The sequence below is a fragment of the Polyodon spathula genome, chromosome 6 (assembly GCF_017654505.1).
Source record: "Polyodon spathula isolate WHYD16114869_AA chromosome 6, ASM1765450v1, whole genome shotgun sequence".
Lineage (NCBI taxonomy): Eukaryota > Metazoa > Chordata > Actinopteri > Acipenseriformes > Polyodontidae > Polyodon > Polyodon spathula.
This window is the reverse complement of record NC_054539.1, coordinates 57,861,354-57,881,177: the sequence shown is the minus strand read 5'-3', so window position 1 is coordinate 57,881,177 and position 19,824 is coordinate 57,861,354. Positions and strand designations below refer to the sequence as shown.

Sequence of the window (19,824 nt, the reverse complement as noted above, 5' to 3'; positions counted from 1 at the left end):
CGATTTGATTTCAACTCCCAGAGGTTGGATTTAAAGCCTCCCCTCCCACCTCTTCTGTAATTCTATCTGACGGTCGTATTTTCGGGTGAACAACTCCACTTCCAAGACATTTGTAGGCGTTATGGTGATGCAAGGTTTAAGTGCACCCCACAGCAGCCAACTGCGCGTCATAATGTCAAGACCATTCCGGGTTTTCAATTCTGTGTAGAGGGATCCCAGTCACAAAGTCCCGGTTATATTTACATAATTAAAATTGGACTATTACTACAGCTATTTTGGCACTTCAAACTGCAACATCAAACGTTGCGGTGATGTGATTTAGGTAGGCAGCACGATCCTCTTACTTAACTGTTACATGTATTAATACTGGCCATAACCACTAAAGAATGTCTAATTATAAACACTGTTTTCGATGCCAGTATGATGTTTTTTGTCATCCGTTTAAATATGTATGCGTGCCCTATGAAAGTCTATAGATAACACTATGATCTAATGTACAGCAGAACGTGTTGGTTAGCTCATACATGCTAGTGTTAACATTCTCGAAATAACATAATTGAAAATACCTAGCCTTAAGTTATTGGACTATAATATTAAATACATAATTCATAAACTACCATTTATTTGATGGCATTTAAATAAATAATACACTATCCAAGATATGCAGACTGAACGACATTTGTACATCTGTTAAAATATATTATCAATGATGAGAATCTTAAATAATATGATGTATACTTACCTAACTATGCAGTATAGCACAAATTCAAGCGTGGAAGCATGCCTTTATAAACTTGAGATTTGAGTGAAGGCAAGAGAAAAAACAAATACAGTATTATTAATATATATTCAGATATTTAAAATGATTAAACATAACACTGAGAATTAAAAAGAACATTTGCTTTTTAAGAGTTATACCCAGCATGTCGTTTTCTATGGAGCCCGGGAGGGTGCATGAGAGAATACAATATCTCATACGCACGTCTTAACATATCGCGGCCACGAGATACCTATGAAATATTACTATTCTAATTTAAATATATGAAAAGAATATAACGGTTTATTGCAGTATACCACAATACAACTGTAGCAAAGTTTTGTAAAACATAGAAAGCATGGTAAACCACAGTAAATGCATAGTAAAACAACGGTAATTAGTCTGCAAAACGTACAAAACCTGAGCCGACACTAACTCTTAACAGCTAGGTGTAACAGGTATGTCAGTTTTGATTGTACTGTCATTGTTCACGTATGTTATATGAATACGAAGCAAGGAATAATACATGTTCTTTTAAAGGTTTTGTGAATTTCTATTGGTTAACTTCTAATAGTTTTTTTTTTTTTTTTTTTTTTTTTTTTTTTGCTTGTTGCTCTGCAGAAGCCATTTTCTTTAGAATACCTATTCGCTCCCCTCTGATTCTGGCTGAAGAACAAAACCACAGACATAGCTTCAGTCCAAGTTCTTCCATAGGCTTGGCACAAGTTCAATTCTTCAAAAAGTTCCAGTACTTTCTTTTATTTTAAAGGCACCAGTGTTCTCTAGTTCTATGAAAGCAAACTAAGAACAAGTGCTGGACTCTCCTGAATGTAGGTTTCTAAAACACAGACTCTTTCAAACAGATTTTTAAAGGTCTTTTCTCATGCAACTTATGCTAATGTTTTTGGTTACTACTTCTGTAACTTTAAATAGGTTTGGCTGTCTTACAAACATAGTAGCAATGTTAGTGACAGCACCTGTATTGTATTTTTTTTTTTATTATTATTAAGACATGTAGGGTTCTGTATTGAAAACAATGAAGGCATATGCTGGAACAGGAAATGGCAGTGCAATGGACCAACTAGAGGTGAGAACAAATTTCTTAGCACTACTAGAGAGACTAAAAATCTCCCTCAGTGAAGGTCACACGATCAGAGTATGAAGCAGCCTTTATGGACATTACTTTTCTCATTGGCTATTTGCTGTCAAACACTACCAATAAGCATCTGCTCTTTATCAGTGATAAAAAAAAAAGAAAAGAAACATTTAATAAAATGTGAAAAGTATTATAATTAACATTTTATTCAAAAATCATTGGTTGATTTGGATTGCTTACAAACTGGTCCAGAAAGTCTAATATTTTCTCTTACAGATTTTTACTTCTTGGTAATCAACTCTAATACATGAAATAATGAGTATTGTCAAGTAAGCAAGTTCACAACTGGCAGTAATGCAATCGCTATTGCTTTCGTACTATGGCTGGTTTCTATAGATTGTACCAGCATGCATTTCATTGTGATCGCCTATTGTAAATGACTGGGATTTCCTCACAATTAAGTATAAGGTATATATTAACATCATTGTTAGATGTTGGGTTGTTTAATACCACATACCTGTAAATGTAGACTGTCATCCATATAAAGTTTGTAGTCTCCAGTGTTTTTCTTAAGGGTGTAATCTGATGTAGAATTGTGGCCCGTGCAGAAAATGAATTTCCTGTACTTTGTGTAACCTTAGTGGGGTGTTTAAAATAAATAAACAAACTAAAAATAACACTAAACTAATGGAGGAATGGGATTTACAGAACAAAGAAAAGTGTAAACAGAAAGACCAATTTAAAAATGGTGGTATAGGAAAGAGATGAAAACAAGACAAGAATGAGAATAAGTAAAATAATAGGTTGAAACATCTGGGTAGGTACATTACAAAACAGAAAATAATTATAAAAATGGGGAATAAATTAAAGAACACAATTAGAATTGTATACATTTACATTTAAATGTAGATTGCACAGTGTCTGTCTTTTTTTATTTTCATTTGATTGGTTTTGAATAGACTCCTCCTCATCATCAGCCACTAAATCTGTATTCCAGTTGGCTGCTGGAACAGTTATTACATTATAGCCTGGGACACTTTTAGAGAGGGGCATGTGGGATCTCAGAAAACAAAGAAAATGTGGGACCCCACAGTTAATTTGCTCAAAGCAATTGTTGATAAAGTATTTCTAAATTCTGTCCATACCACTGTTTGAAGCTACAGTGAAAACAAAAAGGCATGCCTTGTATTAAAAAATGTTATTCAAGAGTGGCAGCCTCTAATTCCTTACTCTGAGTGGTTCTTAATACAAACATATTGTTTTATACATTCTGTACTGTTTTTTGTTTTGTTTTGTTTGGTTGTTTTTTTACCCCATCATATAAAGGTAGAGGCGGTAAAAAAAAAAAAAATGTTATTTTAAGCTACTTAATTACTATTCACCTACTGTAGGCAATGATGGTATTAAATAAAGGGCTTAAATGCAGCATCATCTTACAATCAGATATCATACAGTAGAGTTGTCAGATCCATGCTAAAATATCAGTTTGCAACTTTGCATAGGTCTGATGCAGGGTTTGTTTTTCTAGGTTTTGTAAAATATTTTCTTGATCAGTTTAGCTGCCTTCAGAAAACAGAAGACAAGCACTATCTGTTATCTGTAGCTGATTGACACAACACTAAACATTACAGTGTGTCTGTGTATACACACTGACTAAATTATAATTATGGTGCGGCTATCCTTACAGTGGCTTATCCCTAACTACCAGATACCAAAATCTGTCATAAAAGACAATTGCAAGTATGTTGTTCTAAAAGTTTTAATAACAATAGAAATTATTCAGTGTTTGTTTTGTTATTTGGTACTTCTTTAAAGCTGCTCGACTGATAGCAACACCAACATAATTAAAACATAATCCCAGGCCCTAGACCTGTAGTCTAGTCCCCCTTGCTGAAGTCCTAAGTGCAGGGTGAAGCTGCATTTCCATATTCCATACTGTCATCATCCTCAGCAATAGAAATCCCCATTGCTGTGGAGTGCAGCTGGGAAGTGAGATGAATAGCAACAGACATGCCTGCACTCACTGCTTAAGGAGAAGCAGGCACTGACAAGCAGTATTATATTTGGATAGGGCAGTGAGTTCTCAACCCTAGCCCTCAAGTACCCCTACTGTAAGAGTCTTAGTTTCTGTTTCAACCAGCTGCCTTTTTTAAAATGTGTAGTGTCATATAGTGTACACAGATCAATCACTGTAGCACCGTACTGTACAGAGTCTTAGTGCAGTCTAATGTGCACTTATAAGCAATAATTTAGATTTAGGTGCAGTATACAAGGTTATACAAGTTCTAATTCCAATAAACGTCAAGGCATAATTGGGAATAACTGGGAAGTTTAAATACTTATAGATAATTAATCTAAGGCTACCAAACTATTAACACTGGAGACAAAGCCCAGCCTGGGAAGTTTCTGCCTGATCAGTAGGGCTCACTGAAGCATGATAAGGTGAACTATGCCTAGCCGATTTTCCTACCTAACCCTGTGGGCGAACAAATCCGACTTATTATTTAAGAGTTAAACAATACTCCAAGTTACCTGCTTACCTTGCTGTCTTCTGCTATAGTAGCAACACTTACTATTATTATAATGTTTTTGTTTTTTAAGACTGGTTTCCATACATTGCATCCACAAAAAAAGCTAAATCAGTGTGTATGGTTGCATAATCTCTAGCGAAAGAGCAATCTGATTCACCAGCTGTATTGTGATGGTGTAGATGAATAATTAAAACTAATATAGTGTTGTAATTGAAACAAAACATGGATTGTCTGGAGTACTTGAAGTCTAGTCTTGAGAACCAGTTGAGCACTGAATTTAGTCTATGAGGTTATAAGATAATTCCAAGTGTACAAAATCAAAACCTACAAGTCTAGGTTTTTATACTTGTGATGGAGACTGTTGTTACCAAATACAAAATGTGTCCCCTAGATACAGCTATTGTGTGAAAAATCTTTTGAATTCCCTTTTTAAGGTCCTGGATTTTCATTAAAAAGCCAGTTGTGCTGTCTCCACTCTAAATCAGTCATGCAGCAGCAACGCCATCAGTGAAAAGTCTTTGTTTCACTTTCTGATACCCACAATGCATATACTTTTACCTGACTTACAGACAGTGGTTCGTCAGCTCCCCTTTCATCAGACTTGGGGACTTCTAGTCTGTCAATGAAAGTCTGAAGCTCCTTCTGAAAGGCCTTCATCTGGGCGTTGATTCTGTAGAGCAGCTCATGCTCTCGTATCCGGCTGCCATCATCTTCCTCATCCATCCTTCCAAAGAGGTCTCCGTTAGCCACGCATATCCTGGCCTCGGTTATGATGGTGCTGGTGTCGGAAATCAGCCGGTCTATAGTCCTGCTGAGGCGCTCAGCTTCCATGCGGATGTCTATCATCTGCTGGCGGTCTTTGAAGTTTTTGGGTAAAAAACGTCCCTCGGCAGAGTAAAGGGACCTGGTAGGAGTCAGGCAACGGATGTTGCGCACCTCTTCCGAGTCGCTCTCCCCACCAATAGGCCCCTCTCGTTTCCTGTGAGGGGGGCGTGAATCATCATCACTTTCCCTTTTTCCGGCATCGCTCTCTGTATCACTATCCCGGGGGCTCCCACGGATCCCCAGGTGTGAGGCCAAGTCATAGCGCTGCATGTTGGACATGAGGACCCTGTTCTCGTACTGCAGTTGCATGACTTTACCGCTGAGTTCATTGATCTGCATTCTAGCTGCCTTCAGCTCCTCCTGGAGGGCCTCTGTCTTGGCGCTGTCACTGTGCCTGGAACTCTCATGCGTCCCAGCCTTGAACTTGAACTTGTTGACCTCCGTGGTGATTTTCTTATTCTGGTCCTCCATGTCGGCCAAGTTCCTCCTCAGCAGCTCTGCTTCATCTTCAACTAGCTGCAGCTGCTGCCTTAGCTCCGAGACTTCGCACTGTTCCCTGAAGGATGTACCAGAAGCACTGGCATGCTCTTCACCTCGGAGATCGTCGAGTTCAGCCTTTAAGCCCCTGTTCTCCACTTCCAGCTCCACGATCTTCCGGCCCAGGATGTTGGCTTCTTCCTCCACCAATCTCAGGCGCAGCTTCAGTTCTGCCTCTCTGGTGGTAGGGGGCCCTCCTGCCTCTCCCTTTGGTAAAGGGCTGTCAAGATCACCATAAAAGGAGCGGTACTTCTGCAGCTCTTGCTCCAGCCGATCTTTCTCTTTGTCGATTTTTGCCATCTTCTTCCTCATCAGTATAGCTTCCTCTTTGATAAACTGAAGCTGACACTTCAAGTCCTCACTGTCATCCTTATGAGAAAGAAAAAACAGGTGCTATTAAGGAACCCAGATATGACACAAATCTTTATATAGAACTCTAATTTGTTTACCTCTGTTTTACAAACCAGCATTTTACAATATATAACTATAAAGAAATCACATCAGTGCACACTGCCATTCAGAATTAGTGTCATTGGTATTGTACGTGTGACAACAGATGGATGAAGCTATTTAAGCTAAATATTATAACTGTACATGATATTTACAGGCTATTCACACAATAGAAAATGTATAGTTAGTGGCATTAAAGAATTAATATTAAACACATGAAACAACATGAGAAACCTGGTACCATTAACAGAGCAAATATCCTATACGTTAATTGCTGCTGCCAAACAAACCTTATAGCATTCCGTGAGAAACTATTCCCCAGCTTCCTAAAAGGTCACTGAGGTTGTATGCGATCTAGTACAGCCTGCATAGCCACTTGAACAGGAGGCCTTTCAATCCCATTATGCAGACAAATAGAAGTTAAACAGAACACTGCTGCCAAGGCTGCTTTTTGTAATCAGCAGGTTGGCAATCAGCTTTCCACATTATAGCAGATATAATTAACAACTCGAGTACTTAAGCCGTTCCCTCACCAACTTTACAGAGGCAATGGAATTTTCTGTGTAATTTTCACGGTCATCATCTACGTTTTGCATTTGCAAATAGACACATAATCCAATAGAATCATGTCTTCCAGTATCTGCACAAGTTACCTTGCACAGTTCGAATCATCATAGTATTAGCACTGTTCTAATGATGGCAGGAATGACCTGCTTGAAGGACTGTCTTTAAAATTAACAGGAACCAATTTTGTTTCAATTTGTGCAAAATTTTATTTAAATCTGACCATCATTTATTGGTTAAAGTCAAAGGTCTGAGTAATACACTGGTACTGAATGGATTACACTGGAATTGGTTCATATTATTGTAGTGCCATTGTATCAATGGTACACAAACACTGTTGCTCCTCGAATACTATAATTGCTTCTGATGGAAGAAATATTACATTGCCACTAAGATCACATATTATGGGTGCCCTAGGCAAAATCCAAAGTCTTATACTGTAATTTTATTAAAAACCTTCTTTAATTCTGTTCGATGAAAGGAATACATTATTTATATACCTTACACCGTACCTTTCTAAAATAAACACAGATTCCCTTACCTCTGTTGATGTTTGAGGAGCCTTTTTCTCAGACTTCTGCAAGTCCTTGCTTCCTCTTCTTTTTAGTGACAACTAAAGATAGTAATAAAACATACATATTAGTAGTATTTTTTAAAAAAAAACATCTCATTAGCTTGACTAATAGAATAGATTATAATTGTATTTAAAGCTGGTAAAGCAACAAGGTAAGAACTGATATCATAGCCCAAGGGATACTGTTTTTGTTTGTATTACCTCTGGCTAGGTTTTTTTTGCAGGTGTATACTTTGAATTAAGGCATTATATTGGTTCAATGCCAATTAGATGTCGGACTGCAGAAACACTTATACGGCACAACATTCTTTAGAAGGTATAAAAAATATATATATATAGAATGTATAATTTAAAAAAATAACAAAATAATTCCAGTAATATATATATATATATATATATACAGTGCCTATAGAAAGTATACACCTCCTTTCAAAATGTTCACTTTTTGTTGCCTTATAGCCTAGAATTAAAAAAAAAAAAAAAAAAATTTAAAATCATTTATCTACACATCCTACCCCACAATTTGCAAGTGAAAAAAATATTGTAGAAATTTGTAGAAAATTAATTAAAAATAAAAACTTAAATAGCTTGGTTGGATAAGTGTCCACCCCCCTTGTAATAGAAATCCTAAATTAGCTTGGGTGTAACCAATTGCCTTCAAAATCACACATCAAGTTAAGTGGGCTCCACCTGTGTTAAATTGTAGCGATTAATATGATTTCAGGATAAATTCAGCAGTTCCTGTAGGTTCTCCCCTTCAAAGCAAAGACTCAACCATGAGCACCAAGGCACTTTCAAAAGAACTCCGGGACAAAGTTGTTGAAAGGCACAGATCAGGGGATGGGTATAAAAAAATATCAAAGGCCTTGAATACCCCTTGGAGCACGGTCAAGATGATTATTAAGAAGTGGAAGGTGTATGGCACCATCAAGACCCTGCCTAGATCAGGCCATCCCTCCAAACTGGATGACCGAGCAAGAAGGAGACTGATCAGAGAAGCTACCAAGAGGCCAACGGCAACTTTGCAAGAGCTACACGCTTTTATGGCCAAGACTGGTCAAAGTGTGCATGTGACAATATCCCAAGCACTCCACAAATCTGGCCTGTATGGTAGAGTGGCAAGAGAGAAGCCATTACTCAAGAAAGCCCACCTTAAATCCTGTTTGAAGTATGCAAAAAACACCCAGGAGATTCTGTAGCCATGTGGCAAAAGGTTTTATGGTCTGATGAAACTAAAATGGCACTTTCTGGCCTAAATGCAAAGCGTTATGTTTGGCGCAAACCCAACACAGTGCATCACCCAAAGAACACCATCCCTACTGTGAAGCATCGTGGTGGCAGCATCATGTTATGGGGATGTTTTTCATCAGCAGGGACTGGGGCACTTGTCAGGATAGAAGGGAAAGTGAATGGAGCAAAGTAGAGAAGTCCTTGAGGAACATCTGCTGCCCTTTGCAAGAAAGCTCAAACTGGGATGGAAGTTCACCTTTCAGCATGACAAAGCACACAGCCAAAGCTACACTGGTGGCTAAGGAACAAAAAGGTAAATGTCCTTGAGTGGCCCAGTCAGAGCCCCGACCTAAATCCATTCGAACATTTGTGGCATGACTTGAAGATTGCTGTCCATCAATGCTCCCCAAGGAACTTGCCAGAGCTCGAACAGTTTTGCAAAGAAAAATGGCCAAATATTGCCAAATCTATGTGTGCAAAGTTGGTAGAGACCTATCCCAACAGACTCATAGCTGTAATTGCTGCCAAATGTGCTTCCACCAAGTATTAACTCAGGGGGGTGGAGACTTATCCAATTACGACCTTTCAGTTTTGCATTTTTAATATATATATTTTTTCTCAATAAAAACTTTTTTCCCCTTAACAGTGTGGGGTATGGTATGTAAATAAGTGGAAAAAATCCTCATTTAAATGCAAGTTACTGAGGCACTGACACAACAAAATGTGAAAAAAGTTCAAGGGGGTGTAGAATTTCTATAGGCACTGTGTATATATATATATATATATATATATATATATATATATATATATATATATATATATATAATTTATTTGTTGGTCTAAAATGTTCCTATATGAAAAACTCCCACATTATGGTAAAGGTGAATTTCATATTTTAATGGCAATTTATTTGAAGCTGTTGGAGAAGAATATTTATTGAATGCTGCGTGCAGATAATGTAATGTTGTACTTCCAGTCAACTTTCTAAAGTCGTTTGAAAGACGTACGTAGGCATTGAAAACATGTGTCATAGGAAAAGCAGTGACTGATACTCAAATAGATCCAATGCATCTAGCTTACATGGTACAAGACTTCTTATTGGTTAGTTGAAGCGTGTTCCCATAATACAGATCAGCATTATGGTAAGTAGTGAGTCCAACATATAGTGTGTATGTTATGTACTTGTGTGGAAATATACAGTATACATAGGTGCCTAACCCACAGGGCAGAGGGGTATGTGCCCTCTCCAGAGCTATATATTTTACAGAACTATATATATTTAGCTCTTCCATTTTTTGTTTTATACTATTCAATGTTTTGTTACAGTTTTGCCTTTTAAATGATTTAAAATTAAATTTAAAAAATGAAGCATTCAGAAGATGCCAGAAAGCCCTATTGATGGAAAACCACCCCAATAAATTCACCCTACACAAACTTTAGTTTGAGCCATTGTCCACACTTTATTACAATAGCTAACATTAGCAGCTTAGGCCGGAATGGCTGAAACAGTAGCCGCTGGGATGTTAAGTGGAGACTACAATAAATGATTAGTTAAACATTGGCTAGGCAATTGTTAGTTTAGTTTGTTTTTATTCTCTATTAATTAAATTCTATTAATTGAAAAATGGCAAGAGCAGCGATTAAAGAGTGAAAATCTGTGGCTGGGGGCAGTGCCTAACCCATAGGGTCAGCACTCCAGATAAGGTTTTGGGTCTGGGAGTAACTTACCCTATAATTTTAACACTGAGAGAGTGAAATGTATTTTCAGGGGGTAAAATGCAACATTACCTTGAAGCCATGCGTAATCTCGATAAATACTGTACAATCTTTAATGGTAATGGGGTAGCCATTTAAAAAGAGCCTTCTATTGTAACGGCAATGTTACTTTGAACTGTTGAACAACCAAACATGTATTCTACAAGAATTTTAGCACATTTTTTTCGATATATCACACTGACTGCAAATTAATTACCTTACTTATATTTTAACATTAACTCAGTGAACATGTTAGAACTTCTATATAAAGCCGTACAGATATATAAAATAAGGAAATGCACTAATAAGTTATAAAACAGTTTAATATTATAGGCACCTTTTTTAGCGGTCGCCTTAGACGACAGTTCCAGTTGGATTTGTAGCTGGACTGGGGAGTTTACACTTCAACCTGTGTAGCTTTGAATTTTTCTTAATCTTACTGTGATTGGCTGCAAAGATAACATTGCTAGCCAGAGATTGGATAATGTTGAGTTGGTTGTTCTTCTATACAGTTTCCTAGCAACTGAAGACATTATATTCTGGGAGATGTAGTTGTTAGTGGAAGTTTTAGGGGAGGCTGGAATTGAGGCAGACAAGCTGTCCAGCAAAACTGCTATGCATATTTTTAATGCATAAAAATGGCAGGTACACAGCTTATCTGGAGCAGTGAATATGGTCTTCCTTGTTTAGGTCTTTCAAATTTAGTCTCTGATATGGCACATGAAATTGTAGTTAATTTTAAATTTCTACAAAGGGAGCAAGTATAAGATTTATTTTATAAAAATAGAGGATCTCTCTGTTAGGTTTAGTTCTCTCTGTGATCTGCTTAAGAACAGTTTAAAATATAAATTCCTTGAATTGTATGAATAGCTTCAAATCAATATAATAATAATAATAATAATAATAATAATAATAATATAATAATAATAATAATAATAATAATAATCTTTACTTTTGATTTAATTTATTTTTTATTTTTTTTTATTTTATTTAAAGCTGGTGTGAATTGCTTACCTCTTTTGCTTTCTCCAGTTCGTTCTGCAGCACTTGCTTGGTGACCTCCACCTCAATGAACTGCTGTCGTAGCTTTTCGTTCTCCTCCTCAGTTTTTGTTCGTTTCTCCTCTACATTCTCCAGTTCGTGATGAAGTCTCACTGACACGTCTTTTGCCACCTGGCAAAACGACACACTGTTATTTTGAGACACTTGCAAAATCCTAAGATAATAAATTAATTTAATAATGCTGATTAATTATGAATGCTATTAAGATGACATCGTGTTTTTTTTTTTTATGACCACACAATATACTATAGATTTTAAAGAATATTACATTGCAACTATTTCAATGATTATTGAGAAGCATAAAAAAGCAAAAAACTTTTTTTTTCTGTGGGTAATAAGTCTTCAGCAGTAGGGTTACTAAAGTCTTGATATAAAATATGGTTAGCACTTTAACCACATACAAGTCATACAATTAATTTCAGAATTCAAAGTAAGCCTACAATCATGGCTACAATCCACACAAGTGAATCTAATGTGCTGTAATAAAGCAAAATACCTTGTGCCTGGTTGGTTAATAATGTGTTTTAGTGGTCTTGCCCAAATTGTTTTTCAAATGTCATTAGTAGTGAATACTGTTTCATCTAATTTATCTTACTACACATTAATTAAAAATAAACTCAGAGGTATAAAATGAACAAGTATTGCAGATGACCATGGCTGAAAACTGGCAGAGACGTTATACAGTATATGATGTTGAGATCAGGGCTCTGTGGGGGCCATACCATCACTTCCAGGACTCCTTGTTATTCTTTACGCTTAAGATAGTTCTTAATGACTTTCGCTGTACGTTTGGGGTCATTGTCATGCTGCAGATTAAATTTGGAGCCAATCAGATGCCTCCCTGATGGTATTGCATGATGGATAAGTATCTGCCTGTACTTCTCAGCATTGAGGAGACCATTAATTCTGACCAAATCCCCAACTCCATTTGCTGAAATGCAGCCCCAAACTTGCAATGATCCTCCACCATGCTTCACTGTTGCCTGCAGACACTCATTCGTGTACCGCTCTCCAGCCCTTCGGTGAACAAACTACCTTCTGCTACAGCCTAATATTTCAAATTTTGACTCATCAGTCCAGAGCATCTGCAGCCATTTTTCTGCACCCCAGTTCCTGTGTTTTCGTGCATAGTTGAGTCACTTGGCCTTGTTTCCACGTCGGAGGTATGGCTTTTTGGCCGCAAGTCTTCCATGAAGGCCACTTCTGACCAGACCTCTCCGGACAGTAGATGGGTGTACCAGTGTGCCACTGTTTTCTGCCAATTCTGAGCTGATGGCATTGCTGGACATCTTCCAATTGCAAAGGGAAGTAAGCATAATGTGTCTTTCATCTGCTGCAGTAAGTTTCCTTGGCCGACCACTGCGTCTACGGCCCTCAACGCTGCCCATTTCTTTTGCTTCTTCAAAAGAGCTTGGGCAGCACATCTGGAAACCCCTGTCTTTTTTTGCCTGGGAGAGACCTTGCTGATGCAGTATAACTACCTTGTGTCTTGTTGCTGTGCTCAGTCTTGCCATGGTGTATGACTTTTGACAGTAAACTGTCTTCAGCAACCTCACCTTGTTAGCTGAGTTTGGCTGTTCCTCACCCAGTTTTATTCCTCCTACACAGCTGTTTCTGTTTCAGTTAATGATTGTTTTTCAACCTACATATTGAATTGATGATCATTAGCACCTGTCTGGTATAATTGTTTAATCATACACCTGACTATATGCCTACAAAATCCTTGACTTTGTGCAAGTGTACCTAGAAGAACTGATGCTGTTTTGAAGGCAAAGGGTGGTCACACCAAATATGGATTTGATGTAGATTTTTCTTCTGTTCACTCACTTTGCATTTTGTTAATTAATAAATATAAACTAGTAACATGTCTATTTTTGAAAGCATTTTTACTTACAGCATTTTTTCACACCTGCCTAAAACTTTTGCACAGTACTGTATGTATGTGTATATATATATATATATATATATATATATATATATATATATATATATATATATATATATATATATGTGTGTGTGTGTGTGTGTGTGTGTGTGTGTGTGTGTGTATATATATGTATATATATATATATATATATATATATATACTTTCTTTCATATTAATACAAAAGGGGATCAGGTAATGCTATGTGTTAGCGAAAGGTTCAGGCAATACAAAAGGGGATCAGGTAATGCTTTGTGTACTACCCTGGCTTTGATTTAGAAACTCTACCCATCCGGACAGCTGACAGCTTCTGAGGAAGCATTCAACACCACGCTTGGGTAAATATGGGTAGTGGGCACTACTGTCAACAGCAAAATGAGGTGTTCAGGAATCAGTGGCTGCCTGTGAGACAGACTGGGAAGGTTACCAGTGTTGCCAAGTCTCATGAGAAAAAAAAAAAAAAAGCAACACTGCTTTTCAAAAAAAAACCAAAACAAGCAAACCCATGTTAGAGTATGGGTGTTTGTGCAAGTTCCAAAAAGTGACTCTTAAAAACAAGCCCAATTCTGCTTAGTATAAGCGGACTTGGCAACTGTAACGGTTACCTCAGCCACCAGTTTCAATTGGACAGCAACAATCTGAGGAGTCTTGTGCATTCAGAGATTCTTTCCTTTCTTTTAAGTTGTGTTGGATTTACTGTTGTGTTAAATATTAATTATGCAAACAAATAAAACATAGTCAATACATTCATTTGCAATTGTATTTGGTCAGTTCTGAGAGGGCATCAGCAACTTGTTGGATGTTGTTGCGCTGTTTTGGGCGATCAAGCTAGCTAGACAACTAGCTCACCAACCACTGGTATATTTACTAACGTGGAGGGCAGATGTGAGTTGTCATGGGACAGAGGTGTGACCAAAAAAAGTTCGGGAATTAATTCAGTTAGACATTTAAGCAGCAAGGGTATTCTCAAACAGCTGCTTTAATACTATAATAAGGGCATAACACAGTTCATGGTAAGTGGTTTTATACAGAACTGTAAACCCATAAGAGATATACAAGATGACAGACCAGACACTGCAAGAAACAATAATAAAAAAAAGCCACCTGCATTATCAATAAGGTGAACTATACCACTGCTAACCATAAAATCACCCATCAGCCAATAATTCTGTCATCTTGGAATCCTCAGTAACAACTGACCTGCTCCCTTGCAACATTTATAGTTAAGAATAAACACACTTGTTAACATTTACACGTGAAATGCGGGTTTCCAGGCAAAACTGGGCATGGATTTTACCATGTGTTTTGTCATTTAAATGAGTAAATGAGATTTACCCTATCCCTCTCTTTTGCTGTTTTTTTCAGCCACAAACCTGGTTTACCTGAGCATTTCTCCCAAATGTGCACACGCATCTCCATTTCACGTGTAAATGGAAACCCCACGTATGTTTGTTACTAGTTAAGTACCATGAACATATTTTTTTTCTGTCATAAACAGTGCAGATTGCATTTTAGTGTAAAGACTCTGGCTCATACTATTTACAGTTGTATTGTTAAAGACCATTCTATTGAAATAAGAACATTTTTGAGCTTATGTGTAAAACAAACACATTCATTAAATGTAAGGTGTTTCATATTATGTGTTGACTGTTACTGTAAATTGTACAAACCCAACAACCCAGTACTAACCCAACCAACAAGAGACAATTAGAGTTGCTAATTTACTTACTAACGGTGATGGGAAACAAATGTAGAATTAAAAGGTCTGGTGGTGAGAAGCTAGCCTTTTTTAAACGATGTACGAATTTATACATTACATTTGTTTGGCTGCCAAACAGAATCCACAAAAAGATTGGTGAACCACTGGAACAGGCTGCCAGACAGAGTTGTTGATGCAGAGACTGAATAGACTGGATGCTGTCATGTACAATATTATATAACCCTCTCTGTGACCACAATACAAGACCTTTAGCTAGCCTCCTGTAGGAAGGGCAGCCCATCTATGCATGGATTCACAGATGTTTTATTTCAAGCTGATTTGAGTCAGGTCAAAGTTTTGTACCACTTTTTTGTTTTTAGTGTTTCATGGATGTATTGAAGACAAAAATTAAACATAGCAATATTAATACTGTATGTATGACAAGTTAAAAACTGCTTTATTAAAACAAAACAAAACATGTTCTTGTTATTCTGTTTGTTTCTCTTTTTTCTTTTTTTAATGCATTTAAAGGTAGGTTGACAGACTGTGAATGTACATGAATGTAAGAAAGTAAGAAACATAGTTTTAGCAATGGGGTTGTCATGGCTATACCATAGTTTTGTTTTATGCCAGGCGTTTTCTCTATGTCTAACTTGTCTTTTGACACCTCTAGATCTTGACATTGCTTTAACAGGGTTGGTAGGTAATTTTTAGTGTGAGAACCAGGACATCAACCCAGATCAGACTAATTAAAAACGTTTTTAATATGAAACTTGATAGTTTCCCCTTTCTCTTTATCTAAACGTAAAGCACTAGTTCTTCAGCACTAGTGTTAATCTGTAAAACCTTCGCAAATTAGCTGCCAAATTCCAAAGTTTTTTCGAAAAAAAACAAAACAAAAAAAAAATTTAAAAAAAAAACACAAATGTTTATAAATTAGACCACATACTGGGTTTTTAGGTCAACTTTACCTTAAGGTCTTGCTCCAGACTTCTCACCAGCTCAGTGTCAATCTCACCGGTCTCTGCGTATCTCAGCCGCTTCCTCTCCGCCTTCCGCAAGCGGTATTGTAATATTCGACAGTTTTTGTTGGCTCTCTCCAGCTCCCGACGCATATCTTGTAGCTGGCATGCATCTTCCTCGTAAAAACTGTCCCTCATCTCATCCATTTCTGTCCGCATCTCGTCAATTTCGATCTATTTCGAGATGAAAACACCAGTAGCTACCTTTAATTCAACCTAGTTGTAAGCCCATATATTGGTACTTAATATCACCCAAGCCAATACAATAAACATGTTTTAAGAAATAAAACTATCAAAGTCATTATTGTCGAAAACAGCATAATGATCTTCGCTTCAAATCAAACAAAATCCAACAAAATCAAATATACAGTTACCCAATATGAAATACATACGTGTGTGCATTGTCATTGCCCAGTCGCAACTACAATAATAATAATAATAATAATAATAATAATAATAATAATAATAATAATAACTGCTTTACACAACACATGATAAAGTCATACCTTAAAATCTTCATTTTCTTCTATGAGTCGCTCGATTTCATTTTGTAGGTTCTGATCTTGCTGTGTCATACTCTCCGTATTGATCTCTTCAGCAGGCACCGCCGATTGCGAGTCTGTTTCTTGGGTATTTGCTGTTTTGGTATGCATTTTACCACCTTTCTTTAGCTTTTTATTGATGTGAAACTGGATTAGCTCAGACTGCAGACATCCTTCTTTCCAAAACCCGGCCTCGCAGCCTACAGAATTCTTACTATTCTGTTTGCTGCTGGTGGACGCTTGGCCTCCGCCCTTCTGTTGGTTTTTCAGTTTCCCTTTCGACGATTTGGACGTGGTGTCTAACTGGTCAGAACCGACGCGATAATAATCCGCTTTTACCGATGTTATATCTGTGCTCCGGGTTTCAGGTATTTGGTTGTTTTTCTCCTCGGTTTTCTTGGCTGCCTCCGCCCTGTAAGTATTTGAAGCGTTTGTTTCAGCACCAACCGGATGAACAGCGACCGCACCTCTAGTCAGCTGTTTATCTTTGCCGTTGGCTACGGATCCCTGGACAGAACCGCGGGTACGTTTCAGGCCCTGTTTGGGTGCATTGCTTTTGGAGGATGCTGAGGTTTTAGAGGCTAATCTCGCGGTACCATCCCTGAATCTAGCCGGAGACGAAGCCGGCTGTTGTTTTCTGTTGCTATTGTCTGACTGTCGAGAATCAGCAGCGCCGCTTGCGGCAGGGTTCATGATGTCACCTGAGAACACTCAGTATTTGCAAATCATCCATCCCCTGTATCTCACAGTCTGAAACAAAACCAACTCCAATTTAAATATTAAATAAATAAATATGTCAGTGCGTTATCATACTTGCAGGCACGTATGAGCAGCACTTCGTACAATAAGCTATCTGTGTAGAAAAAACAAAAAACATGTTTTTTTTAAAACTGAGAGATAATGATAGCTGCATGTTAACACCATAATATTGGTAACAGATGTTTAAAACATTTTTTTAAAGAGTACAACGAGGCACCTCCCTACTGTATATCGAAATTAAGTAGCGCAACATTATTTAAAGTACACAAATATCGCTTTATTTTCTTAATTTAAGTCAAACAATGTGTGGACATAAATCATATTCAAATGTTTAAGCCTACAACTTGTGTTGATGGTTTTGTATGCACAAACTTCTTTAGACTGTTGCTAAATAAACATACCTCAGTCTAGAATGTTTTCTAGCTTCATTAGGGGTGCTAAGCAAGCTTTTAAAGTACATTTTCTTACCCCTTAAGAAGCAATTATCACGGGCCCCACTTTTGTTCTGTAGAATATATTTAGGTTCTTTGCTTGCATTCAATACTTCAATATCTGTATAAACACTTAAACTGAAAAGTTCCTACTGTTTCATGATACCTTATCACTTCCTGTGTCTAGCTGCAATCAAAACACGTGATCAAAATCAAAGCTGCCAAGATGCATCAGTTTATGTATAGCATTTTATTTGAAATATTTTCATATGTATATATTCTATATATCTATATATATATATATAGAGAGAGAGAGAGAGAGAGAGAGAGAGAGAGAGAGAGAGAGAGAGATATATATATATATATATATATATATATATTATATATATCTATATATATATATATATATATATATATGAAAATATTCAAATAAAATAAATGGTAAAGGACTGGTAAAGGCTTGGCGAAAATAAAAACAACTATAGAAGGTATTACAAGTCCTTGCCTTCTTGTCGGTGTTTTGACAAATGTATGCCCTTATCTAATTAAAATAGTCGCCATTACCGAATTACCGATTAGCACAACACGACGTTCACAGATGTTCATTTTTATAACCCTGTCTGCTTCGACAGGCAACTACTTTCTGTTACTCCAATTTGGGTGATGTCCTTTATTACTTTATAATACCTTAATAGGAAATAATTAATATATATTATATATATATATATATATATATATATATATATATATATATATATATATATATAGATATATATATATATATCATATATATAAAACAATAAAGGTTATTCCTTTGTTTTCTGGTCCAGTGACCGAGGATCAATTAAAATTACAATCGATCACAGTCAAGTATGCATTGATGCCACATATTCTGTGTTTAAACAACTGGGGGTAAACGTTTAACTTGAAATTTAAAATAACCTTGGCTACTTTCTCATACCTACTTACATTTAAGTCACGCTTGTAGCGATGATTAATATGATTAATTAGTTTCATATTTGTTATTACATTTTTTAAATATGATTACTTACCCGTTTGCTCCAGTATTGTTCTTACAGGATGTAGAGAAGATGCTGACACAAGGTACCAGGCGCTGCGTGGCCACAAATAACGCTAATATTCATGAGGTGACGTCAACGTAAGAAGTGGGCGTAAATTGGAAAGAGAACAAGAGAATGTGCCTCTTCGCAGAATAGCATGTTCCCAACGACTGTTGTTAAGCGCGCTTTGTGCAGGTACGCTTTTACTGAAGTTGCTGCAGATAAATTATTTTAGCTCAAACGAGGCACTCCCCTGAGTAGCTGCAGCTGAACAAATCAATCAACCCAGTCTTAACTCTAATCCAGACTTTATCCCTCAAATTCCCAACCAGTGTCCCATCTGGTAACCACCCACTGTGAATAAAAATGCAGTTCTATGAGACTGTTAGTGTAATTTCCGTGCAGCTATGAAACTGAAGGAAGTTTCAGACCCCCAGGCTATCACCTATCTTTAAACCCCCCAGGATTTCAGTCTCTTATACAGTATCTTGAGGATGACAAATTAAGTGGATCAGGAAGCTAGCAGAGCAAGGTAGCTGTGAAGTGTATGCCTTTTCAGTCATAAGATCTGAGAGACCAGAGAAAGAAAGACAAGGAAGAACTATACAATAATAATAATAACTTTTATATCATTGTGCAGTATATTGCATACATTAGCAAAGCTGCAATGTCCCACAATCATGTTCAGTTGTATAATACAAATATGATTCCTGCATGAATGTTTCTGCTCAGATGGCTCAGCATGGATGAAAGGGTTGCTCTGGTGCTGCTGTGTGAGTAATCCACCTTCATGCTTTTGTGATTTCCCAGATTGATTATTGTAGTGCTCTTTTCATTGGCCTATCTAATGGATTTATGAGTAGGTTGCAGCTTGCCCAAAACTCTGCAGCTGGTATTTCAACTAAAGTGAGTGCTGGGCAGCATATTAGCCCAGATGTGAAATCTCTTAATTGGCCTCCAGTGCAATACAGCATTGATTTTAGAATTTCATCAATGTCCTACAGG

The 19,824-nt window shown here is 37.0% G+C and overlaps 1 protein-coding gene across 1 annotated transcript; it reads right to left on the bottom strand.

Moving 5' to 3' along the window:
* Nucleotides 1–1,376: 1,376 nt before the first annotated feature.
* LOC121317392 (protein SOGA3-like) lies at nucleotides 1,377–18,877 on the bottom strand. The gene is made up of 7 exons (XM_041253270.1): nucleotides 18,811–18,877; nucleotides 16,533–17,318; nucleotides 15,976–16,200; nucleotides 11,334–11,492; nucleotides 7,302–7,373; nucleotides 4,943–6,115; nucleotides 1,377–2,666 (listed from the first exon to the last, which is right to left on the bottom strand). The coding sequence occupies exons 2-7, from the start codon at nucleotides 17,259–17,261 to the stop codon at nucleotides 2,556–2,558; spliced, it is 2,469 nt and encodes an 822-aa protein (XP_041109204.1). The 5' UTR covers nucleotides 17,262–17,318; nucleotides 18,811–18,877; the 3' UTR covers nucleotides 1,377–2,555.
* Between the last annotated feature and the right edge of the window lie 947 nt (nucleotides 18,878–19,824).